This window comes from Oryzias latipes, chromosome 22 (genome assembly GCF_053564925.1).
Source record: "Oryzias latipes strain Hd-rR chromosome 22, Olatipes_Hd-rR_3.1".
Classification (NCBI taxonomy): Eukaryota; Metazoa; Chordata; class Actinopteri; order Beloniformes; family Adrianichthyidae; genus Oryzias; species Oryzias latipes.
The window spans coordinates 11,950,375-11,978,169 of NC_136258.1; the positions used below are offsets into that span (position 1 = coordinate 11,950,375).

At 38.3% G+C, this 27,795-nt stretch overlaps 1 protein-coding gene across 1 annotated transcript in view; it reads left to right on the top strand.

Moving 5' to 3' along the window:
• tpo (thyroid peroxidase) overlaps positions 1-18,120 on the top strand; it is a 32,540-nt gene extending 14,420 nt beyond the window's left edge. The window contains exons 8-13 of the mRNA XM_078941357.1: positions 6,441-6,699; positions 12,400-12,570; positions 16,190-16,427; positions 16,511-16,719; positions 16,825-16,998; positions 17,382-18,120. Coding sequence (XP_078797483.1) covers positions 6,441-6,699; positions 12,400-12,570; positions 16,190-16,427; positions 16,511-16,719; positions 16,825-16,998; positions 17,382-17,437 — 1,107 coding nt within the window. The 3' untranslated portion in view covers positions 17,438-18,120. The remainder of the gene's footprint in view (positions 1-6,440; positions 6,700-12,399; positions 12,571-16,189; positions 16,428-16,510; positions 16,720-16,824; positions 16,999-17,381) is intronic.
• The last annotated feature ends 9,675 nt before the right edge of the window (positions 18,121-27,795 follow it).

Below are 27,795 nucleotides of genomic sequence, written 5' to 3' on the forward strand. Positions count from 1 at the left end.
AAGGAAATGACTAATAGGGCCTTGAATGGTGAGATTTTGGTCAAAAACTTCCTCCCATCAAGAGAGAGTATCGAGGATGAAACATGGCTAGATCTTCCAGCATGACACTGATCTCAAACACGTTGCCTGGGAAACTGGCTTAAAAAAAACCCATTCAGTTAGTTCCTGGACCTGGACCTCAATTTGATGAAGACTCTGTGGAGGGAGTTGAAACTCCATGTTGCACAGTAACCGCTCCAAAACATTACAGCTGTTGAGAATATTGGTTTGGAAGAATAGACAACAATAGCAGAAACAGTGTGTTCACAGCTGTAGAAGACCTACAGGAAACCTTTGACCTCTGTCATTGACATTCAGGATTACATTGCAAAGTATTGAGATAAACTTGTGTTATTGACCAAATCCCTCTTCTGCATAGAACTGTAGATGGAATTCTGCACATTCAAAGAAATAAATTCCTTCATTGTGATTTCCGAGGTTCTTTTTTAAGTCTTGATAAACATTTCAGACCTCTCCCATCTTTTTAGGTGGGACAACTTGCAGAATCAGGAACAACCAAACTTTTTTTGCTCTGCTGCTTTTGCATACCTGTTTTTTTTTCTTAACTTGGAAAAAAACAAGCTTTTAATAAAGGTAAGGCATTTCTGTACCCGCAGAGCAAACATTGTCTGTGTTACAACAGTGCTGTGCAGACAATGAATTTCAACCGCAAGCTGAGCAAGTTTTAACGGTTTTTAGTGTTAAAACAGACCGTAATTTTTAGCTTCAGTAGGAAAACGTGTCTGCCAGCGGTTTGGTTTACACATAGGTGCTGCTTACAGTGATGAAATCATGTTTCCCGATTTTCATGTTTTACTGTTGGTTTCAACAAAATTGTCTTTTTTTTTTTAAGTTTCAAATGATTCTAGAAGATTTGATTCTGGTTCATTGAATATAACTTTTCTGCTTCTTTAAAGAACTGATCATCAATCTGAGCTTGTTTCAAAGATTGGCATAACCAAACACTTTAAAAAGTTTCAAACTAACATCGTACCTCTGTTAATCGGACGTTTTCTTTTATTTGGTCATCACTGCAGTGTTTACAGCACCGGTAATGGAGTTTTTCATAAATTATGTTGTAAATAATCACAAAATAGAATTTTGGGGTTTATAGAAAAGGTTTAGGTAAAATGGGTTTTTGGATGAGAAAATCTTGTATTATCCGAAGAAGCACACTGCCCGATGAAGATACTGTGCTGCTGAAGCGTACACATCAATAAAATCAAATACATTGAAGACTTTCCTATCAATAAATCTAATCTGGTCTGAAAAATTCTTTTTTTATTTCAGAGTTATCCTTTACTCATCCCTACAGGAAAGACCCACTAATGACTTGCTGCTTTACAGGACTGCTTTTAAATCTCTGTCTCCTGCACATGTACTCAGCTGTTTTGAAGTTGTTTGCACTGTTGCCATGGCTACTCTTTTTCCGCCATTGATCACTTGACTAACTGCGTGATTGGAGGAAGGATGCGGCGGCCTCAGAAGAGATAGGGGTGTGAATGTGTGCAGCTATGTCACCTTTAACAAAATGTGTTAAGACTAAGGACATAATAATGCAGCAGTGACATTTAAGAAGTGAAACAGAACTCTACAACCCATAACTGACAGGAGTAAAACATGCAAAAGAAGCAGTTAAAACTCCTTTTACAACTATAGCACTCATGTTAAATTCTAAGCAAATTAAGAGAGAAGGAAAAAAAGAAGTAATTTTGAGTTGTTAGATCTGTCATTTCTGGCATTTAAAGACTTAAAGCTCTCTGTTAGAAAGCAAAAATTTGGTTTCTCTGCAGTGCTCCTTTTTTTTTATCCTCAATGCTTTAAGTCTTTACCCTCAGAAGAGCTGCAATGCAGCCCTGAGCATCATGTCAGCAGCAGTTTGATTCTGCAACAACCAACAATCTGTTTCTGCAGTACAGTGATGTAGAGTAATCTCCACGCTGTTTAATCTTTCAGTATTGTTCAGCTCTGATTCCTTTAATTAGAGACTATGGTTTCACAGGAAGTATAAATCATTCAGCGGAATGTCATGCAGAGTGACACTGACACAGTCTGTTTCAACAGTCAGAAATTAGGCTGACTGACAATCAAACTTCTTAAGAAATATTTTTAAAATTAGACAAACGAGTGACTGTTTAATCTAAATAAGGAACTCTAAGCATGCATGACAGCTGCCGCAAAGTGTCTGAACTGAGACAATTTCATTTTTTTTTTAAAGTGCAAATGCTGGACTTCATAACAAATTCTGAAGTATATAATGTACTCTGTTTTTCACTTGTCTTAATTAGAAAAGTTTTTGTCTTTTTTGGCTGACATTTTCAGTTCATTTTCTGTCTTAATTAGCCTCCAAATGCGTATTTAAATTTAGAGCTGCGCACATGAGCATCAGTGGGGGTTTTTTCTTCTTTCCTGGGAAAAAATCCCTTTTCTGATAAAATGACAGCAGTCTAAAGCTAAATCAGAAGTAACTGATTTAGCTTTAGAACTTTCTTGGAGACTTTGGAAAAAATAAAATGCGAAATGAGTTTTTTGTTCAAAAAGCTTACTTAGAGGTTTAAAGTGTAAATTCTAAATTGAATCACAAAGGTGTTTTTTTTTTACTTGATTTAATGTAATAATTGCAGAATCCATTAATTTAGGAAAACAAAGAAAGTTACTGGACAGTACAGAAAAAACAATCAGTTTTTCACTGATTTTACACAGGTTTAGATTTAAATAAAAGTTTGTAATAACTCCAGATTGCCAGTTAGGTTATATGGGGTGAATGATTCTCCTCACTAAAGTAGCTCAGAGCTCTGCTGGAGTTGGGCAAGTGAGGTAAAATTAGGATGATTAGATATCACAGAAGCAGCAGTACATCCTTCTTGGAGACATGAGAGGAGCCCACGTCTCTTGTGGATCTGGTGAATAGAGGTTGAAAGAATGATGGTCAGCAAACCCAAGACAGTTCTTTTACTCTAAAGGAAAAAAGTCCAAGTGTGAGTGTTAAGTTATCACTCACAAAGACTTTACCAATAACTCTCTGTTTTTGTTTTTTTGCTGGATAGCTTTATCATATGAAGGTCTATGCTGTTAGAGAAATATTGAGCTCCACATTTACCTCCGTAACAACCGCTCCCCTTCCCTCTGACACACGCGGCTCCGTCTCTATGACGGGAGGCGCAGCTGCGGCCCAGAGTTGATTGTCAGATAGAAAAAGACTCCCAATCACCTGTTAGTGTGATTCAGCCAGCTACCGGCGAGTTGCACCCCCCTCTCGAGTTTTTTTACTTATGTTCCAAAGACTACCGCAAAGAGGTGTGGCCGCAAGCATCTTGCAGCAGAGGGCGGTGGTCACGTGCGCGTCGGGTCTGCTGTGTCGGAGCAAGTAATTGTGGGAAATAATCCCCATTGCCTGCTTTTGTCGAAATTTGGTTGAGCATGGTTGTTTGTTCTGCCTAATTCTTTTTCATGTGCCTGTTTTACGTTGTTTCACTCTGAGTTATTTCATCTTTTTTTTATTTTTTTATTTATTTATTTATTTATTTTATTTTTTTTGCACCTTAAGTGTGAAGAGGAAACAGGATCAAGACATTCTTAAGAGTCTGATGTGTTTAAATTAAAGTGTTAAGTGTCGGCAGTTGAAGCAATTTCAAATTAAAAGCGCAAAGCCGTAGTACATTAGTAGTACATTGTAACGCATCGGGCACGGCAAGTGCCGCCCTGGGCGACCGCCCACATCGCCCATATCAAAAACCGCTATTGTATATATATATATATATATATATATATATATATATATATATATATATATATGGTGGATATAGTTTACTCTGAAAGACTTAAGAAAAGCAAAATGTGGGCCTTTTAATGAAATTGCTTATGTGGGGCTGCTTTTACAGCTAATACTGTTTAGCTTTCAAATTTTTGAGTGCATGTTGATGAGCCTGTGTTGAGTGTGTGCGCTTTTAGTACAAGGTGTTCACAATGGACTGTCACTACGCCATCCTAGCGCATGTACTTACAGTTCGAAGAGGCTTGGTGCAAAAATGTCAAAGCGGTGCAAATCTTGCACAAGCCATTTTCTTTCACATGGCTCAAACAGTTGGCACATCTGTAATTAAAAAGGACGCCACCCGTATGTCACTACCAAATCACAGTCCCTGATTGGTTAAGTTGAACTGGTTTAACTTTTGAAGTGCTTTCAATGGCCATGCATTTTGTATGTTGAGCCCAAGAACGTTCTTAAAAACTTGTGAATTTGAGATGAATGCAGACATTATTTAGTTCAGCTGTGAACTAAAACACTTTTCCTCTTCGTCAAATAAAAAAAAATATATAACAATCCACCTGCAGCCGTTTATAGCTTTTACTGCTGTCAGTTTGCTCTTATGGTTTTCACTCCATATGGTCAAATCAACACCACCTCCATTTGCGCTCTAAAACAATTGTTCCAAACAAACAGGCTTTCACCGGGCAAATGGTAATGCTTTTGATCTGTATAATTCTACAACGTATGGTCCCAGATTATTATTATAACACACTGATGTAGCAATGAAAGCTCCCCAAACCCCACCTTACAAAAAAAACCTTTATCTGTCATTCAATTACATTTAAAGAGCTTCTGATAAACAGACTATGTGAGGATCTGTTTGTGTGTTGTGTTGTTTTGCAGTCATATTTTGTCTCTAAGTAATTTGTTTTTGTGTCAGTAAATGTTTTGTAACAATATATTGGGTTACCTCTACTATTATTTACTATTATTTAACTAGTTAAATAAGTAAATGAGCATGGTTCATTGGAAATGTAAATGTTTTCTTGATGACTTTCACAAAAATCCCAAATGTAATCTGTTATTTTTGCAGCTTTTCGTTTTGGATGTGGCTTTGATGTACGTCAGTAGGTTTAGGTTAACTCACCCATTCAGAACTCACAGCAGCACCATAAGAAAAGCTTTGCTTCATCAATCTGGAAATATCACTCTAAACCTTAAGATGGCAATTTTTCTGCAATACTACTCCATCCTGGTTTTTTTTCAATACCAAGTGAACATCTTTCCACAACAGCGGAAATTTTTTTTTTTTTTTAAGCAGTCTGAAATTGCAGCAACTTTCCGGAGCAGCTGAAGTGATGCAGTCATGGAGGGGAAGAAAGACCAGTTCATTCATTTCCAATTTACAGCAGACTGACAGTGGGTGGACCACCTGCACTATGTCATTTAAAAGGAAAAACTATAATTGGAAGAAGATCCTTCTTGATTTGAATTAAATAGGCATGAAAATGTATTTATTTTCTTAAAAAATTAGTTGTGAAACAAGATTTTATTCTAAACAATTCTAAATGCAACATCATTCTGTTCAATACTAGCTTCATTTAGAAGATGCCTTGAAAAGATTTACCAGCTCAAAAAAGCCAGATGTGCTTTGATTTGTCTCAGTACTACAATCAAAATATTCCACTTCAGAACAATTTATAATACCTCACTGAAGAAACAAAGAAATGAAAACCAATTATTCTACTAAATGGCACATTTCTCAAATGAACACCTGTAATTTCTATGACAATAAATTAGGTCAAATTGTCAAACTATGGAGCTTACTATTTTTTTAAATTTCGTCTACATGTAATTGTGTTTTGTGCAGAAATTGACTCAGCAGCAGGAATTTTAAAAACATTGCCAAGAATTATAGATTCATGTTCTTCTGTTGCACCCATTGGTGGTGCTGAAACGTAATGCATCGACCAGACAAGCCTCCCACACAATGAAGGAAAAAAGCTTTTGACCACCTTGAACAGTGAGATAGAAAATCAAGAAGTTGACTTTAAAAAATTTATTTCAATGTATTTGCTGAAGGGAAATACGTATTTGATCCATATAGTAACTGTTTAGGATTTGGGTTTACACAGACCAATTAGACTATCCTAATCAACCTGACAGCTCATTTGAAGGCACCTGTTTAAACTAATCACCTGTAGAAAAGACACCTGTCCACAGAACCAATCAGTCAGACTCTAAACTCTACAACATGGGAAAGACTACAGAGCTTTCAGTGGATTTAAAGGAGAAGATTGTTGACCTACACAAGATGGACTACAAAACCATCAGCAAGAAGCTGGGGGTTAAGGTGAAAACTGTTGTGCCAAATTACAAGAACATGACCATCAATCCACCTCCCCCTAAAGGTCTGGGGCTGATCATGATTATTGATGGAGACAAAAATAATGTACTGTTGAGGGAGAAAAGTGAAATGTATGTTTATGTGGGAGGCTTTCAAACAAAACCCTCATCTCAAGCGCACTATAGGAATTTAGTGATTCTGTCTGCGTAGTGATAATCATTTCTTTCTGTATGTTTTGACATTGAAATTTGAGGTGTACTTTAAAAATCTGTCTGACATCTGCACTCTTTCTTTGACTTCCAGATCATAACTATGAGAGATTATGTTCCCAAAATCATTGGCCCAGAGTCGTTTGAGCGTTTTGTTGGACCGTATACGGGCTATGACCCAGCTGTGGATCCATCAGCCTCCAATGTGTTTGCCACCGCTGCATTCAGGTTCGGCCACGCCACCATCTCTCCTGTGCTGCACAGACTGAACCAGAGCTTCCAGGAGCATGAGCAGTTTCCCCATTTGAGGCTATACAAGACTTTTTTCAGCCCTTGGAGAATAGTCAAAGAAGGTCAGTGCACTCTTGAAAGCCATCTCTTGGAACTAATGTCATAACTGGAAAGCACATTGTAAGAACAGTAAGGGGGCAGAATGACTCTATTAGGGTCAGCTACAGCAGCTAAAGTCTGTCCCTGTGGAGTAGGTAGTTTCCCGGCGACATGAAGATGCACATAAGCAACATGTGTTACACATTTTCTCGTCTATGATCTGTGAAGCAATATGTCACACACAGTATGTGACCTATACAGTGCGCACACAGTTAAAGAAGACGCATTACACAAGGTGCAAAATCTGCCCCACGGGCAGCAGGAACCTTCCCATTCCTCATGACTACATTACTTATTTATTTGTAGCCTTTTATTATGTCACATGTAAATGATGACCTAAATGAATTCCCTTAGTGGAGAACATTCTTGAACCTGTGTTACCTTCTAAGGATTTTCAAAACCTTTTGAAAAACGTATTTAGTTTTGACAGAATTTCAAAATAGTCAATTTAACCACCTTGAAACTTCAATACAAGCAATTTCAAAATAGTTCAAAGAGATGCAGCTGAAAAATACAAAAATGACAGCTCACATTTGGTGCTTGTGCTAAAGAAGAATCACCATGTAACCATGCAACATCTCTGTGCGATCCAAAAGCAAGCTGATTAAATTTCATTCATTTAGCCAGCCGCCACTTAGCCGGTCTCTGTGGAACCGAACTCTCTTATGGGAAATGTTATGGTTTGCTTTTGAAGCACATTCATATTTTGTGTACTGATCTACATTTGCACCAGGGTTACAACAAAGTCGTCTTGTGCTTTGACATCACCACTGCACATCTTGCATGATTGCCATCACTCATAGTTGGTGGTTAGTATAGAAGCTGATTGGGCCGTACTGGATAAAAGAATAGAGGGGGGGGGGGACTCGAGCTTTATAGAAAAAAGGCGTGCAATTCTATTTTTTTTTATTTCCTTGTTTTATGAATTAAGCCTTTTGATGACAGGTTGCACTTGAGCTTAATTTTCTATGGCTCACTGGCTTCCATCATGGTCCGTTTGAAGCTCCCAAGAAAGTCTCTTGATCCAGAGATGAGATCAGGACCTTCAATCTGTTGTAGAGGCTGTCTACTCTGTACTAAAATATATAAACTCACCTAAAAAATACCTACATATTTCAACAGAAAAACAAAAACTTCAGACTTACAGTTTGATGAAATTAAAAGGAATATGAATGAAAATGAATGAATAAATTAAAAAAAATGAATGAATGTTTGAATGTTTGAAAAAAATAAAGGAAAGCATTTATCCACAGAGCACGTGTGGGGATACTTGTGGTGATGCTAGAATCATACTAGCAAAAAATGTTTTTTCTGAAAAGCACACAAACAATGCCAGGCTTTTAAGGCAGCAAGTGAAACTGTTTAGTTTATGTCAGGGGTCGGGAACCTATGGCTCGCGAGCCATTTATGGCTCTTTTGATGGTCACATGTGGCTCGCAGACAAATCTTTAATTATACTTTTTTTTCATTAGACCAGTCCTTCTCGGGCGCGATGCGATGCCAGAGGCGCGCAGTAGTATCGGGAGAAAAATCAGCGCCAGCATTATCCGTTTACTATTATCTATTATTTCACAGAGTTTGTAACAACTGGAAACCTGTGAATGGCCGTGCCTAAAACTGCGCGCTTTCTCTCTGAGAAAGAGCGCGCAGTTGCGGAGACGGGATGTGTGAGGAAGAAAGCAGAGGGTGAGGTGTTGTGGGGACAGGCAGCAGGTGAATCGCGCAGGGATTGTAATAACGTAAAACCCACTGCCCGTCACTCACTGCGGCGTGTGAGTGTGTGTTTGGCTCCAGGTCTGCATGTGAGTAATCAGTCTCACATCTACAGAACATTCAGACCTACGATCACGTTTAAAGTCTCAATGCCTGCATGAAGCAGAAACTCACCACGTATCAACCAGACTAGACCATCAGCAAAACCACCACGAGAAATACTCATCATTTATCAGCAACACTATAACAATGTTATTCAAAAGAATCCACAGACTTATTGTACTTTAAAAATGTTGAAATTACATCAAATGCACACATTCACGTGTATATTTAGTTTTAAACATATTGTCGCGGACTGAGTTTAACTTAGCTGTTGGGCCGCGTTAAAAGTTCTGGAGTTCATTGAACGCATCAAGCAGAGATCTGATTGGCCCTCAGTTCTGTCGCTCAGCCTGTTGTTAGGTAATCTGGACCAATGGGGTTCAGCTATGGGCCGAATAAGGGAAATGGGAGGGCTGGAGCGGGAGCAGGGGAATATAAAGTTGGGAGAAGCGCTCTCGTCTCAGCAGGAGAGATTCAGGAGTTGCTGAATTAATTGTACGGCGTTTGTTGTGGTCTGCAGTAACCAGAATAAAGAACCTTAAAAGAGGTTAAGTCTCCGTGCCTCAGTGTGGGAAAGGGACACTACATAAATGTATGGCTCTTTCGAAATTACATTTAAAAATATGTGGCGTTTATGGCTCTCTCGGCAAAAAAGGTTCCCGACCCTTGGTTTATGTGGATGGGTATTTTATAGATTTAGTTAATCCATACAGCTAATTCAGTCTTTTAAAGTCCATCCATCCATCCAAACATTTTCCAAACCTGCTGAATCCCTTTCGGGGTCAAAGGGTCTCTGGTGCACTTCCTATGTACTGCTTGGCAAAGGCAGGGTACATCAGTCTGTCACTTGGCCAAAATGTGTATTTATTCCTATGCTGGAGATGCATGGTCCTTTCGGTTTGTCTCCTTTGACTCTGTGAGGAAAATTCTGAAAAATTCCAGAAACAAACTGAAAGGAGCTCAAGAAGTAAGGCGAGTTTAAAGACAATTTAAAATATATTAACATCAAGTATTTATTTTCAGAAATTACTTATTTGCATGTGCCAATATTTTACTGCAAAAACCTTTGATGGATGCAGATTTTTTTTTTAACTTTCATTCCAATTTATAAGAATTTTTCAGATAAAATTCCTCTTTTTTTCAAATATTGGTATTGCTGTAAAACCATTTAAATTTGTAGTTATAAACAAAACTTTAATAAAAAGGCTTTCGCCCCATTCTACAATTAGTTATTTTTTTCTGCAGCTTGAGAATTAATTATTTCAATTTTTGGGCTCGGAGCCTTTGCTCCAGCTTGGAGGAACAGATTCTGATTCTATGTATGAAGTGATTTGCTTTGAGAGGTGAGAATATTTATGGAACTTCAAATTACATCAGCATGACCTTTTTGACAGGTCTTCACACCTAACAAGCTAATTAAGAGAAAATTCCAGCATACTATTTTTAGCTGGTGTATCTTCCATCAGAAAAGTCTACATCAATGAATTTGTTTCAAAAAGTCTCTGAACATGCCTGCTGCATGAATACTGCTACCAATGAAAAAGTACAAATCTTTATCAGGAAAAAAAAACAAGAAATGTTTGTAATCTTTTTTTATAACTTTTGATACATTTCAACTGTATTAGTTAGTTTTATTAAATGTTCATTCAAAATGTTTTGTGAATAAATTTTTCTTTTACAATTTAATAATCAAAATGTATAAGGTGTAACATTATGATGCAATTTGTTAGTCTATTTAGTTTTAGTTTTGACGTTGGAATTTCCAATTTTCCGTTTTTAAAGTTTCATTTCTTTTGAGTTCATTTTCAGTTAAACTTTTCTCCTAAATTCAAACTTTTTTTTATTATTCAGTCTCTGTCTTATTTTAGTTTCTGAAAGGTTCTACACCAGCATCATATTTGTTTTCTTTCTGCTAAGCTCCATTAAATAGAAATGGGTTTTTCTGCACGACTCTTGTTTGCCCTCCAGCTGGGTCCTTCTGAGCCCTGGTGAATCCCTATACACGACCAGACTATTTCCTGCAAAACATTTTTCCATGTTTAATGCCCACATTTGCCCTTTTCTGCTTATTAAAAACCTACACCAGTTATGCTTTCTTCTTTGCCAGTCTTTCAACCACAGATGAACTCTTCTTTTACCACAGAATCCTTGCCAAATTAAAAAAAAAAAGTAAATTTAATTCGGTATTTGTCTGGTCTTACATCTGCGCCTCACTCTGGAAACGTCTTTCACGTTTGTACAACAAGCCATGAACATAGAAGGAGCTCCAAATCCATGTCCTCCTACCCAGCTGGGTCCCCTGACAGATGTGCTGCCCCCCGCCCCCTGCCCCTGCTTTAATCTCAATGTCTGAGTGCACACAACCAAACCAGAGGAGAATCTGAAGAAATTCTGCCTTTTACCCAGTTTGAAAGGCTATTTCTCCCCATCCTGTGAAGTTACACACACATTCTTTCAACAACAAAAAAATGCAGAACATAGTGTTAGTTTAATGTTTGAAGACCATTAATTATTTCTGCCCAGAATTAACTGTTAACTCTTGAGATCTAACTATTAAGATCATCATACTTAACAATACGTTTCTACTGTTTGAACAAACTATCATTTCTGAAAATAATATGAATTGGAAGGTAATTCTTTGTTTTTCTTTTGCTTCCTAACCGATTAACAACGATTTGATTCATATTATAATTTGTAGTTTCTGATATAATTCCTTGTTAATATTTGTTTATTTTGAACAATTCGATCTGATTCACTGAGCTAAAATTAATCCAGGGCATCTTTAGCCAAAACGTCAACCAATGTGGTTCAGAGTGAAAAACCCGTTACTGAACAGTGCAGGTGAAGTTTTCCAGATTTCTTGTAGTTCTTGCAAGATAATCAATTAAATGTGTACAAACAACTAAACAAGAATTAATGGCAAATCCATTCACATTTTAGTTTCAATAAATTCAGCCCACTGCTGTAGTTCTACGTGAAAATCCTCCAAACAGACTATTATTTAGAACATTCTACCACACTGTATGGTCACATGTCTTTGCTAATAGTGTTTCCACACATAGGACTGTAAAGACGTCTTGATCATTTTTTGCTGCCATCATGTGTGTTGTCCGCTGTGATATAATGTGACATTTTTAACATTATCGTGAAATAAACTTACTGGGTCTCAATCCAAATGGTATTTGTCAATATGGATGATCGATTTATTTCATTTTGGAACAATTTTATAATATTATAGGTCAGTTTGATTTAACAACTTGCCTGAGACACATCGATCTGAGTGCATTGTAGGAATAAAAAGTCTATTTAAGTCAATTAATCCCTTCTGTTGCTGCTGCAGATTTTGTAAATCCTTTTTTTTTAACGCCCTTTTTATCGTACCCATTAAAGCTATACCTAAAATAACAAATAACATCTTTGACTAGTTCTTATTATTCAGGTTTCCGTTCCATTCACTCTCTTGTTTGACTTTTCTGATACGCTGACCTGCCTTCAGAAGATATGATTTGCTAAGGCCAACATATTTTACTCTGCTGTTTAAGTAAATATGGTTAATTGTTGGCACCCCCAGACCTGGGCTGTGTCAGCTTTTTAATAGAGGGCAAAGAGCCTTTAGAAATGCAATTTGCATAGCAATACTATTAACAAGTTCTGTTACCTTAGTCCGAGCTGTGCTTGAGGACCAGATCAAACTTAGACCACTTTCATATACTGACATTGACTCCATTATAAACTGCCTTTTCTAATAGGAAAACTGGAGTGCATGCACTGGTCAATATATTTGTACAATTTTAAAGCCTGAATCATAAATAATGTAAAAAAATAAAAGATTCTTCCCTTGTGTTCAGGTGGGATTGAACCAATTATACGGGGTCTGATTGGAATTGCAGCGCCGGCTGCAAGTGCAAACAAGCTGTTGGTGGAGGAGGTCACAGAGATGCTGGCTGTGCTGGACACTCTGCAGCACATGGACCTGGCTTCTCTAAACCTGCAGAGAGGACGGGACCATGGCCTTCCAGGTAAGACTTTTTGTTTGCTGCAGGCTGAACAAAGCCGGTTAATGCCACAGAGTTAAGCCACCCAACCACGGCGAGAATCCCCAATCAATCCTGTTTAATCCTTCAAGTAGAACCCCTCATTTCATTTGTAAACTTAATTACTTCCTTTTCATGAGCTTTCTAACATGCCAAGCTGTCTGCCATCAACCGCTGCTTTCTTAAGATCTTGCATTTGCTTTTATCTGTTTTGATAGCTGATTTATTAAAGGGGACGGACACACCAGGCTTTGCCCTGTCTGCTTACCATAATGTTGCATTTTACTCTCTACATATTATGGAATGCTTACATTCACAAGATAAAAAAAATACTAGAAAAGTCATCTGACAACATGAAAACATGAGCTGTCAATCTTGTTGCGCTGCATCAATTAGGAGACCATGGTTTGTTTTTACCTAAGATTGTATTTATCTCCTATTTCTGTTATTGATTTGGTAAACAGTTCTTCCCCTGAAGGTGTAACCTTAATTGATGCTGTATCTTCTAAGAAAATTGGTTTTCCCTTGAAACAGGACGACCCATTTTAACAAGGCACAAAAGACCCCTCCAACACTGCAGTGTGTTTCACGAAGAAGATCCAAAAGCTTCAAAAGAGCCCACTGTTTGAAAAAAGTTCTCTGGTTGACCTTAGGGCCTAGAGGTAACCTATTGTAATATTAATGTCAATTTGAGGCAGAAAAACTTTAAACGTGATACAACATAGACCTGCACAGGAGCTAAATCACTTCATTGGAGAGTTGTTCCTAAAACATAAAATGAAGTGCATTTTTTTCAAAAAATGTAAACGCTTTATTTAAAATATTGTATTATACAGAGCATACTTTTTATTCAGAACATGGTGTGCTCAGAAACCTATACAAAATATACATAAACATGTGTTTTTCTCTGTTTTTTGTGCTTGACAAAAGCCTGAAGGGCCATTTTGCTTTGTCGTTGTCAGTTAATCACTGCATAGAGAGCAGCGTGTAAGTAATCCAAAAAATCTGTTGTGAGATATCTTAGTAGACAAACCAACAGAAAAGCAGATGACGGTGAACCCTGAGGGACCCCACATCACAGAGCAGCAGACTCTAAAACTCAATCCGGTGTTTAGAGCGAGTCTGATTTCATAGGTGAACCGCTCTGATACAGATCCCAAAATTCCCATCAGCTTGTGCATCACGTTCTTCATCCTCTGCTGTATGCACGATGTCAGTGGCTGAGGTAAGCCCCGATAGGGCCAGAACCGCTCCATAGAACTGCTCCAAAATAATATCAATAAGTAATGCAGTTTCCTAAGTGCTGCACTCAAACCCAGACTGGAATTAAATATAAAATATTAGTTTTCCTCAGGAACAATGCCTTTTTTGACATCAACTTTTGTCTAAAAGGAAAAAAAAAGCTCCAATATGGACTTAGAACTTTTTTCAGAGATAAAAAATGTTTCTTTAGTTAAGAAACAACAAATTACTTTTAAAAAAAAAGGCTGGGAATTGAGCCAATTAAGAGATAAATGTTATGTCCACCATGCTGGGACTAAACGAGTGAAGTTGGAAGAATGTCAAGAAGACTAGAAAATGGTTCTATGTTGTAAACTACTTCAAAGATGGCCTGTAAAGAGAAGAAAACCTAGTGAGTGGAGGGGAAGGATTATTGTATAAATGTAAAATATTTAGTGGCAGTTAAACATTGAATCTTATCTTTTTCAAGCTTGTTTAAGTCATTGGGCGATTCTAAAACCTATTTGAAAACACTTGATGTTATTAATTGTTTTTAATGAGTTTTAGGGTTACCAAAAAAGGTTTAAAGTTATTGATTTGACACATCCAAGTCTATTAACAAGTTCTTCAGCAGCACCTTAGAACTGCGAAAAGCTTTTTCTTGCTCCAGGGGGAGCTGTGTGAAACCTGAAGTCATGTGTAAAGGGAAAAGCCTTCAGAGAGCTTCTTTTTTTTTTACCCTACCCTACCCGTCATTTTATTTAAAATTGTGGATGCTGTTTGTCCTGTCTTTTTTTTTTTCCTTTTGAATTTTATTTGTTAGAATATTTAATCTTAAAATGGTAACTTTTGGCATTAATATTTTCTGCAAAAATCAATAAATATTGAGCTGTCTGAGAATTTATCATATATCATGTTTGGGTTTCACCTTGTAGAAACATTTCGGTAATAAAGCAGCCTCCTTTCCCGAAATTGTTAAATATGTGGCTCCACTTTGAGAAGGAAATGATCCTGACATTTCCCAAAAGACTTTGAGGTACAATTTTAAAAAAAAGGGTTTGAATTGTTGAAATAAGTATCTGATACCTGATTTTTAGTTACAATCTTTCTGAAAGCATCTTTGTATATGTCTTTTATTGCAAATTCAAATTCAATTTTGCTGCTGTGATTGTTTTGCACAAACTTTGTCAAGGAATTTAGTTTTCTTTACTTTTTGAAAACAAAAAATCAATTTTAAGATTTTGCAAGATTGGGGTCAAAGGTTTATCAGCGCAATTTAAAATTTGCATTCATCTGTCAATCAATTATTTCAAAAGTCAGTAGTTATTCAGCCTATTTTTACGTGCATTTATTTTGAGTTAACAACTTCCCGTGTCTGAATATTCAGCCCCTTCCTGGCTGCCCGGTCGCTCTGGGAGGTGAGGCACCTCTGCAGCTGGCTGGGGGGCCAGTCGCTCGGGGCGAGCCCTCTTTCCCCCTGGTTGTGCCCAACATCCTGCTCCTTCCCGCTCCCACCCTAACAAACTTTGCACACACACACACACACAGGGCTCCAGGAATTGGATGGCTGGGATACGCTGGCGGGGCTGCCCGGGGGTGACTCTCTTTGGGGTCACATTGGCACCCGCCCACCATTCCCCTTTTACTCGCACATTAGACACCTCGATTCATTTAGCGCCTTGTGGGGGTGGTCTGGTGGAGGGGGGGCACGGTGAAACATCTGGGCTCATCTCTCACTGGTCCGCCCCCCAATTTTAACTTTTACTTTAGACACAACACACTGCATGTTGGCGCAAAACACACAACACATACACACACTACACACAGAGGGACCCTGGGGTGGGGGGGCTATGCTGCTTGGCAGCAGTGGAGCCCGTTTTAACAGCCTGTATTTAAAAATAAATAAGAATCTTAGTAATAAAGATGTTGGTATTACAATGCAGTGTGTTTGATCACATGAATACTGTAATACTCACATGCTGTGCAGTTTGAGAAGTCCTAATTATACTTTTTGCAGTATAACTAGGCAAGGTTGGTCACTCCATTTGTTCCAATATTTTCAACAGTTGCTATTTTTAACAGTCAATATGCATTGATTATGCATATTACAAAAATACAAGGTGTAAAAAATGAGCAAGTTTAATATAGGGGAAAGAAATGTAGATGTAAATACTAAAACAAATGTTCTAGTGTCGCAAACATTTGAAATCCTAACTCTGCTGTTTATTAAGTTTATTTACATAATAGTAAAATCATATTTTCTATCTTCATGCCTATGTGAGCAGATTCAAAATCAGAAGCCATCTAACCGATTTCCTCTTTAATCTGGCTAGCCAAAGCCAAACAGCATCTCTGTAAATGCTATCAATAAAATTCTTTGCAGGATACAACGAGTGGAGGGAATTCTGTGGACTGGCTCGCATCGATACGCTGGAGAATCTTAAAGTAGTTCTGCAAGACGGTAGGGTTGCTGAGAAGATACTAAACATGTACAAGCATCTGGACAACATCGATGTATGGCTTGGAGGACTTGTTGAAAACTACTTGCCTGATGCCAGAACAGGTCCACTTTTTGCTTGTTTGATTGGCAAACAGATGAAAGCTCTTCGTGATGGCGATAGGTACAACGCACTTTAAACACTACAGTTATTTGATCAACCAGTTTGCAGGTAAACAATTGTTAAAAAAGAATTTCCCCCCACAGGTTTTGGTGGGAAGCTGATGGTGTTTTCAAGCAGGAACAGAAGGATGAGCTTTTAAAAGGCTCTCTGTCTCGTGTCATCTGTGACAACACAGACATTCAGGAAGTCCCTTTTGATTCCTTCCGATTTGGGAAATTTCCAAACGAATATGTCAGTTGTGCTAGCATACCTTCAATTAACCTGGAAGCCTGGAGGGAGGAGAAAAGCAAAGGTGAGTCAATGAAAAGAATATTTTCATTGACTTGATTTTCTTTTGTTCTTTTTCACGACTTTCTGCATTGAAAGAAATAAACCTACATTTCTGATTTACTTCCAGATTATGACCTGTGTGGTTCTCCGACCCGGATCCATAATGGAGATTATATTTTCACTTTCAATGCTCAAAAAGTGACTGCTCTGTACTCTTGTTACCATGGTTTCATGTTGGAGGGTGCTGCTGAAATCACGTGTGAAAAAAATGAGTGGCATCCCGAAGCCCCAAAATGTATAGGTAAGTGATTAGTTCCAGGTGTGTCTCATTCTGCCCACATGAAACAGCCAAGCCTAAACCAGAGACTCCACTATTCCTTAGTGCTGCATTAAATGTTAAATGAGAATCATCATTTGTGGGGTAGAAATTCTCACACTTATTCAGGATGTTGTTCTCCTCTGTGTGGAGTTTTGCTGTCATCTGCTGGTTGAAGAAAAATTCTCCAGTGAATAATGTATCTGCGGAGTTCACCTATGTTGTCTAACAACTATCAAACTGTTCCCACTAGAAGTGGGTTGTATTGTCTGTGGTTAACCATTAACTAGTCCAAGGTAAACTACATCAATAAAGCTTTTAGATTTAAAAGAAAAGAAGACACTTTTTGCTGTCATTCTCCTCAACAGATTGGACTGCAGATTACCACCAACCAAACTTCTCCACACTTTTTTGTGTTTTGTGACATACACCAGCCTCATCTGCAGCAAAAGAATCCCACTACCCCTAACATGTATTATTTTCTGACCTATGTAAAAGTTTTTATTGCCATCAGTTTTAGAGTTTAAAGTTGTGCATCCTTTACATGATGGAATGAGCTTTAAATCAGCAGAAAACCTGCCTGTGTATTCTGTATTTACTTGAAATGATCCAAGTTTGTCATTGTTGGAATTGTGAGGTTTAATAAAATCCACGCATTAACAAGTATTCGTGTTAATAGACAATTATTAGAGGAGGGTCTAGGGGCAGAGCTTAGTAAAACTTATTCTGTTTAGTTTAGCAGTCAGCTATTGTAATTTACAACAGATGTTGTGTTCCTGTACAATTAGTATGAAGCCGGTTCAGACAACTGTGTTGTAATATTGAACTGTTTAAATAAAATAGAAATAAGTGATCATGTAAACACAGGTCTGTTTCCTTTAAACAACACTGTCAAATCAACTCGCTACTGTTGTGTTTCTGTTCGGTGATGTTATTTCATCAGTTCTGCTGTGTCGAGGGATGAGTTTGTGCCACATTGTACTAATATTTTATTTTGTGTTTTATTTTTATCTACATGTGATTATTTTACAACCGTTACTCAAATAAGGTTCCCTCTGGTAGTGACACATGGTACTAGACCTAAAATAAAACTAAGCACATTTTCCCAACCATAAATGTTAAGTGTCTAATCCAGGGGTGCCAAACATACGGCCCGCGGGCCGTATGGTTCAATCCGGCCCAGTTATGAAGAGTAAAAATTATAAGAATGTTTAAAAAACAAGCACGTTTCTAGTCCATTCCTGTGGTGAGTTATGATTTTTTAAAGAAATAACCGAAATGCGCAATTCCGCCGCTAGAGGAACAAAGGCTAAGCAAAACCGGTGAAAATGCATACCTTTGCCCCTGCCAAAAGTGAAACCTAACGGCTCTGTGTCTGAATAAGATGTAGTTTGGTTCCCCGCAACCCCCACTGCTGTTACATTGTTATGAGAATGATCAGTAGTGACACCCTAATGACCAAAATGTTGTTAAAAGAAAAAAAAAAGGGTTGAAGTGAAGTGCTGAGCTTTCCAGGAAAAATGGACAAAGTTTTATTTGTTCACAGAGCTGAATGCAAAACCTGCGTGCTTGTTATGTCATCAGCAGGTGGCAGTGCTCAAAGAATATAATATTCAGCACCACTATGAAACAATGAGACGAGGATAGTTTCACCGTTTGCAGAAAACAGAGGATTTACCAACTAAACTAAAAGCTGGACTGAAAGAAACAAACGTCTGCATTTACTGCAGCGTGATGTCAGTGATGGACACCTGATTGTAGACAAGTTGGAGCAAACATCCAAAACATTTTCAGATGGTGAACTTATGGAAAAATGCTGAAGGCTGCAGAAGTCTTGTTCCCAAAAAGCCGTCTGTCAAGGACTATGATTACAGATACAACATCTCTGAGGAGACTTGGGCACCATATTAAGGAATCCAGTCATTAATTGTATTTTTGGTCACTATTAATGAAAGCACAGATACAGATATTGCACAACTGTGCATATTTCTTAGAGGTGCTGAAGAGACCGTCGCAGTGGAGTTTCTTGAGTTGTTGGACACAACAGCTGATGACATAGTCAGCTCTCTAGTTACTGTGCTGTACTATGTTGAAGTCAACTGGTCACGTGATGTCAGACTGGTCACTGATGGCGCCCATCAAAGGTCAGGAAGAAGGCAGGTGTTGCCACAAAATTCCGACAGAAACCAGGAAAACATTCTTGGACATTTCATTGTGTTTTGCACACTTGAAAGACAGTAAATATGTTTCTGCACAGGATATGAATCCTGAAATTGATGGCTGGCTGAAGTTTGAGGAGAGAAAGGAGGTTAACTCCAAATTCGTGTTATGTTTAAAAATGTTTGCAAGTTTAATTATTAATTGATTTGCACATTTACATTTTAGGCAGATGTTTGATTTTTTTCTCTAGCCTCTCTTGAGTTTATTATAAGGATTGATTCAGTGTCAGATGTAAAATATTCAGTCTGAATAAAATTAAATAAATCAATTTTTTTAAGTGATATGAATTTTATTTTACATCGATTGGCCTCTGTGAATGAATGTGTAATAAGTGATTAGGCTATCATGTTGGCTGAGGCATTTTTTCCAACTGAGTTAAAAAAAAAAAAAAAAAAAACTGTTTTTGCTTTTATGTTACTGGTCCGGCCCACTTGGGATCAGACTCCTTGAATGCGGCCCCCGAACCAAAATCAGTTTGACACCCCTAGTCTAATCATTGGTTTAAAAGTGAAAAGATGTGCAAGATCCTTTTGAAAGTGTCGTAATTAAAATTTTTTTTGGCAAAGTCGAACTTGATGAAATAGATACACAGACAAATAATATAGATAAAAGAATTCTGCTCACAGCACTCAGTTGATGTAAACCTCTAAATAACTTGCATTTCTTTCTTACAGGATATGGCGAGAAAACTAATAAAAGTAATTTTTGTGGGATTCCCATTTTTATGTAGATCAAATCATCAAAGGATTTCGGTTTACAAAAACCGGTCTTCAAAGCTTGAAGAGGCTTTGGTGTGTACCTTAACTCTTTCAGTTCTTGGAAAAATTCAAAGTATCATTTGAATGTGCCAAAGAGGAAAGATATTTATTGCATGACTAATTAAGACATACCGTTCTACTTTGTCACTTGAAACATAACACCTAAGAACCCTCAGCCAAAAGCAACGAAATGCATTTTAACCCCTTTGCCACCATACTGGCTTTTTAGTTGATGTCCAGATTCCCTTAAACCAGTGCTTCTCAATTATTTTTTGCCAGGCCCCCCCTAGGAAAAAGAAAATGTTTTTGCGCCCCCTCCCCTTTCCGACCGTAGTCAGAAGCCCGGGGTACCCAAGGCGGATCCTCCTCCTCCTCCCTGTTCTGACCCTTAGATTCTCCAGGATTCTCCAGAGCGCATTAATAAAGAGTCAACAGCATTTATTCTGGGGGAAACCTTCTTTTATTACCGTTCTCCTTCCTCCGTAACACACAAGACGAATGTGCGCCCACACTGCCCCCCCATTATCTACCGCTGCATGGGTTCTTCTCCTGTCTCTTATGCACGCATGCACACACCCCACCACATACACATCCCCATTCCAGAACAGTGGGTGCAGACGATCCCGGCTCCAATGCCTTCTTAAAATGAGAAGATTGTTATTGTGCTGGCTCCTTTGTGAAAATAAATTTAATAATGCAAAAAGAGATCCACTGTTTACAACATTGTTGTTGACATCCATTGTTAACGTTAGCTACTTCCGCAAACAACGATTGAAGTCGTTCACCGTTGAGTACTCTTCTGCGCATGCGGGTCAATTCTGGGTCATTTTACGTTTACACAGGAGATCACAAAAGTTAGCATTTAATTGGAAATGTGAACGGTCTTCAAAAAAATCTGATTTTTTTTTTTTCAAAAAATCCGAATTGAGCATTACGCCCTGCAGTGTGAACGTAGCCTAAAGGCACATGGTGATCCTGGTGTTGCGCAATCCAGACTGTGATTGCAGAGCCCCACGGGCCCAGTTTACAGCCTGAGCCCACTACCCCTCCCCTTTTCTTCTTGTGTGTGACAGGAGACAGGAGCGCGCAGCTGCAGGGACAGCAGTTCACAGGTTTCAGGCTGTTACAAACTCTGTGATATAACAGATAACAGGAAACCAACAGTGGCGCATATTTTTTTCCAAGCACTGAGCTGCTGTCACCACCACCCCCTGTTAAATTTGAGCCCCGGGGAATTGCCCGTATTACCTTTGCCTGAAACCGCCACAACTGCGCGCCCCCCCTGGCCCCACTATTTGAGAAGCACTGACTTAAACTGTGTAATTATCATAGTTATTGTGTCAATTTTCTTCTACGAAGAGTAAATGGGCTACAGGGAGTTTGAAGCAAGACAATGAGTAAAACATGCAGTCCAGAGGGGGAGAGGTATTTGTATCATCAAAAACATCCACATTTGTCATGTATTCTTTTTTTGTTTGAAAATTTTTTTAGAATTTAAAACAAAGTCAAATACATATGCTAGTAAAGTTACCCGTAACAAAACAAATTTTAAATATAAAGTCCTCAGGTGTCAATTATAATCTAACTCTTTATTTCGGTTATGCTTTGCAATGTTACTCCAGTCCAATAAAATTAGACTGACTGGATCAAAGAAATGTAATCTCTCTTGGAACCCAAGATGTTAAAATGCTCCCATCCCAACTTGATACAGTAACTTGGCACATTGATGCTTACAAAAACACAGAGCTGACAAGTTCAGTCCATGTATTTAAACCACCTATATTATTTTTGTCACACAATTAATGTCAAGGATATTATGTGACAGTAAAAAAAAAAAAAAGTCTAACCAGTAGCGCAAGTTATTAGACAGGGTGTAGACATTTAAGCCATTTTCAAGAAAGGCTGAGAAGGATTTCTTTTGACTTGAGTGCTAAATCTATTATTTGCATATAAAAAGAGGAGTAATGACCTCATTATCATTTCATCTTCTGGGATCATGTTGTCAACTAGTTTCTTTTGTCTTACTCTTTTTTTTGACCAAAAATGTTAAATGAACCGAAGAACACTTCTTAAATAAATGTATATACTTATTTGACTATTGATGTACAGCTTTTCACACCAAGTAGCTTAAAAATAGAAAATACACAGCTAAATGTGCCAACAATAAATAACTTTTTTAAAAACAACTTTTGATAAAATTACTAGCAGATGGGTATAATGACCACCTGACCCATTGGTCAACCTCAAAGAAAGCCATTAGGCTTATTGCAAGGCCCGCTACATCCTCAGATTGTTATACTTGTGAAAAAATACAATTATAGTTATACACAAAAACTATTATTGTCGTGTGCTAAAACTACACTTTTATACTATTATACAGCACAAATGTTACTATTGTATCACACAAACACAATGTTACAATTGTCTAACAAACTATAGTCATGCACTATAAAGTTTAATGTTGTGGGCTGTACTGTTGGTGACTGGAATGGTGAGGAAGGAGGATGACCCTCTCTGTAAACTCACAACACCCTGTTCTACTGACAAACTTTGGGGAAACAGTGAATAAGGGCTTGGCTCAAAAAGATCATCCTCCTGGTTTGGGAGTAACCTTGCTCTAACTCTACACTTCACCCCTTTTGTCTGGCCAGCTGGAATATGGATGTCTCTTTTGCCAGCTGTAATCATGCCGTTGCCCACATTGTCGTCCCCTTTTCTCATCATTTTATGAAATACTTAAGTTTTCCTACAATCAAAGGAAAATGCTGCACTAAGAGCTTCTGTGACTGTCGGGGGCAAGTATATGCCGTTTTCAAGAAAATGTTTGATCACATTAAACCATATGATTGGCTCATCTCCAACTCCCTCTTCACTTGTTACCAGAACTGGAACTTAGAGTTCTAACTGTGGAAAATTCTCTGATGGCAGCCTGAGTGTAACTACAACCCAGCCACTAAATGGAATTTTGGTCTTATTCACTGCTCTCCACTTCAATGTATTTGGTCCAATAATTTTGTTGAGACTTCTTACTACTGTGTGTGGGAGATTTTCTTATCTCCATGTTTCACTTATGAATCCGACACTTGTGATCCTATGTCCCACAAAGTTTTGTTTCAACTTCATCCAAGACGCAGGTGATTAGATGTTTCTTCCCAATAAGATCGACAAGTTTTATCTTTTGCATTGGGGAGAGAAGGTTGACATGAAGTTCTTCTTGTTTAGCTTCATTTGTCACTTTGCCTAACTTCATTTCTAAGTGCTGGATACTGTCCATGATCAACTGATAGCAATCCTGAGGGTCTTTGCTTTGGTCACTCTTTTCTGCAGGTAACTCTTGGATTGGAGTGACAGTTCTGACAGACATTTTATTTCTCCTGGAGAATATGCGGAGATCTTTTTGTTTCTATATCCCCTGGATGTGTGACCATTTTGTCCACATTTAAAACAGTGATCACACACCCCTCCTCTATTGAGAACTTGGCAGGTTTTGCAGCCACGTTTTCTTGTCATTCTTTGTTGGAAAAGAGTTCTGTGTGGTTTATTGATACGAGTTTTAAGTTCTTCAATTTCTCCTCTTAATTCTTTGATTTCAGAAATCAGGTACCTTCTGTCTGAGACACTGGAGGTTGAGTTACTTTAGGTTTAGTGGAGGTAGGAATGTGTCTCTCTTGTCCTCCCATTGCACCCATTACAGTGTTTTTAAACGGTTGTGCTTCGGCTCTCAGCTCTCTTACGTTAGCTCTTTAATGTTTCTTTTGAAAACCTGTGGTCTTTCTCACTCAATACTGGCAGCTTCTTTGTTTTTGCAATCAAACATCAGTTTTTTTGAAACAGCTGACAGTTTATCTTTCTGGCCTCTCTCTCCGATTTTTCCATTAATTTTGCATTCTTGCCTGATGGTTATCTCAGGTGGGAGAGTAACAAAGGTGGTTGGAGGTTGAAGCAGAGAAGAGCCAGCATTTTTAAAGACTCTTTGTGTCAATTTATTCAACTCCTCTTCGATCTTTCTTGAAGAAGTTTGAAAACTTAAATGAAGTGCAGCAAACTGCTCCTGCAGGTTAGCCAGTGCAGCTGCATCTTCACAAGTGTTTTCCTCCAATGCTTGTACATCACTATTGTCATTTACTGTAATTTCCTTTGCACTTTTAATTAAATATTTTAAAAACTCATGTGCAACTTCTTCTTCCTCTTCCTCAGTAGCTGTCTCAGCTGCTTTACATATCATTCGGATTAGCATATGCCTTTTGACCTGTATGGTCGTTGTGATTTTGGCTTGAGCACATACCTCTTGCAGTTCTTCCACTCTTAACTGCAGCAGCACCTCCTCCAGATCAGTGTTTTTTAACTTTTTTTGAGCCACGGCACACTTTAACCTTGACAAAAATCCTGCGGCACACCAGTGTCCAAAAATGTAAAAAAAAAGGAGAAACTCATTGTCTGTATTGATCCCCTCCACAATCTCACCTGCATTTTTGTGATAATTGTGGCAGAAAAAGCTGGAAGTTGCAGCGGTTTTTTTCAAAAGATGTAATAAAAGTTAAGTTAGAAGATTTAAAAACTGTTTGTTTGTTGTGGTTTCAAGACGTTTGACAACGAAGACTCATTGTGCGTTGAGACGTTGTCACTTTAACCCAATGCATCATGGGAGATGTAGTGAAATTAGCTGCAGAACGCAGATAGACTCTCTTCTCTGAGCTTCTTTGTTTTGTTCACTTGTTCCACGGTCTCATACCAGATCCCGCGGAAAGCTACACCGCTAAAGACGAGCTTTAGTTGGTATTTTTGTTGGAACTAAGCGACTTAATGAGCAGAATCGGAACAAGGAAATGAAGACTTTAACCACTTCTGATTGGTAAGACTGATGACGTGTGATTAAGCCTCCAAGAATGATTGGAGACAGTCAAAGGGACGGGACTTTTCCGAAAACGTTTGAAGCTACGGCTAAATTGCGGTACCATCATTCTTGTCAAAATGTTTTTAATAGAATCAAATAAACACAAAGAAAAAAGTATTTTATGATCTTTCATTTTCCTAACTACTCAGTGTTTTATCAGGGCCTGTTTTAATGAACAAAGAGCTAATTCCTGGAGATGGTGAATGTTTTTAGATCAGTTAATGAGGGAAATTTCCCACGGCACACTGGTTGGAAAACACTGATGTAGATGGTCCTGTAGCTCTGCAGACACTCACTCTATTTCCTGAAACGCCACGAGGTATGACAAAATTCCCCGTATGGGCCACCACATTTTGTTGCACACTTTAAATGAACAGCAGACCACTGTACATTTTGTGCATTTTATTCACGGGTTCTTCTAAGTTCAGCAGTGTATGCAAACACATACATGTGAATTCTGGCAAGAAAAACAAACTGTCAGCGCTCTTCAGAACTCTCTTCTAACTTTCCGTCTCATTCATGTTGCCCAGCCCTGCTCGCTCCAGCATGACGTCATCCTTACCCGACGGCGCTCGTTCCACCTGCTGGCCATTTACAGTACTACACGATTTGTAATAAACCCACAAACATTTAAACAGTTTTAAAATTAAATAAACAATTATGAAATAACAAGAGTGTGGCTTATTTTCAATGTCCTTACAAATATAAAAATAGAAATGAAATGGAGAAGTGCTATAACTTTTCCTCTATATAAAGGCAAAGGGGGAAAAATGATCTGATTTCTGAATTGTGCAAAGAGCATACTTGTTTGATTTAGATAATATATGCTAGTCTTGGCTGGTTTATAGTTGGTGTTAAGATTGTTAATGCAGTTTCACACATTTGAAACCACAAAAATTTACAATCTCTGTTATCACTCTTGTATCTTTCTAACATTCCCATCAGTCGGGTGTTAATAATCGAGTCACAGAAATCTTTAAGGAGCTGCTTTAATTCGTCAGCTGAAGGAGTCTGAATAATCAGGGATCCCAAGGCATCCACCATTCAATAAATACAGGCAGAGACTTCCAGATGCTCTGGGTTTTTGTGTTGTTCTGGTCCGTGGAGGTCAATGAGAGGAGCAGCCAGTTCAAGGCATATTTTAAGCGGAAGGCAGGTGTGTCATTGCAGTTTGCTTGAGGCTCACTGAAATGGATCGTACAATTATCTTGGGTGTGTTAAGTGTGGCTTTTTCTTTATGTTTGTCTTCTATGTTTTAGTGTTTAGGCTTCTTTTGAACTTGTCATCCACAATCTGGATCTTTGATGATTTTGACTTAAAAGCAGATGAGTGTACGACTTTTCAACTGCTTTTTGGACAAACTGTTTTGCGCTAAATTAAAAGAATGTCATCAGCAAAACCTATGTATTTTGTCATAAATAAATCTGAGAATGGTGCAGCAGCTCTTCTGATAATGCATGACTAACTGGCTTCACTGGTTGAACCTGATAAGAGGTTGGTAATGGGCACAATAGTGATTTCCTTCAATTTAGATCTTCTACTTTTATGTTTTAAGATTGTTGTGGTGCCTTTGAGACCGTTAGGATGTGCGAGCGGGCAGGAGAAAAAGAGCAGCATGAACGTGCGGAGGGGCATGTCTGCGGCTGTGAACGCAGACCAGAGTCTGTTATGGCATGGAAAGTTCTTCTAAAAAAGAAAGCCTAATCCTGCAAAAACCTCTCTGGGTCGTCTGCCGAACAGCTGTTGTATTTTTGTGATCAGTTCTGAACCAGGAGCGGGTCGGAACGAGGCGAGCTGCTCATCCCTGAAAGGGCTTCCCTGTGCTGGCCAATAGCAGTACAAGAAAGGTTCATAAAAATACTTTTAAAAAACAAAAAACTAACAGGCTGAGTATTAGGTGTAAAAAAGACATACATGTAGATATTTTCTAAGTAAAGTTCTTTGTGACAATTGACCTGCATCACCGCCATGACTCCCACCGGCGTGTAATCCCAACAATGTTCCTGAAGAAAACAGTATGTTTAATGGCACCTGGGCAGCTTTATTTGCTTTTGACGACTTTACCAGTGTGTTGCCTCCAGGAATTAATTTAGTAACTAAGTTTAAATGTTAATACAGGGGGAATTAAAATGTTTTTGAAAAAAAAAAAAAAAAAAAGTAAATTGACCGAAAGTAACAACTTCCGGTTTTCCGCGCTACTTCCGGTTTGCAGAGCAACTTCCAGTTTCCAGCTTCATGTAATCCGAGCCGGCGAAATCCAGCATGAGGTCAGAGATATCTGTCGCCAAATCACACTGAAGCCCTGAAGGCAATTCCTTGCCGTGATGTTACTACTTGAACATGCAGATATACAGATAGATTTGCTTTTATTGTCATTGACATAAACCATCTGGAGAAGAAATTAAAAGCTCAAAACGTTCCTTGTGGTCCTGGTCGTCTTAGTGGTTTATCTGCGTGTTCAAAGTGGTAACATAACAACCAGTATGATTAATATGTAATGAAGAATTAGCAAACAACAAATTCTCAAATGTGGCATGACATTTCGGAATAAACATGCAGCGTTTAACGCAAAACGTTCTGATAAATGAGAAAAAAATGTGTCTGTTGACAAAAATCTATTGGAGAAGCACATTAAGTTACTGCTAGTTAATTATGACATATTTGCTAGTTTTGTTGCTTCTCGGGAAATAGTTCTCATCGGAACCCATTAAAAAACAGAGGATAAAAAATGAGGGAAATTATGCCATACACTGATAACACCAGGTTTTGCAAAGGGTGTTGCGGCTCCTTCTGTTTTCATTTCTGTGAAAACTGATCCAAATGGCTATTTGAGTGGTAGAGGTTGCTGACCCCTGTTCTAGCATGACATTTATAAACAATGTTCATGGTTGAATGCGCTTGTCACAGTCC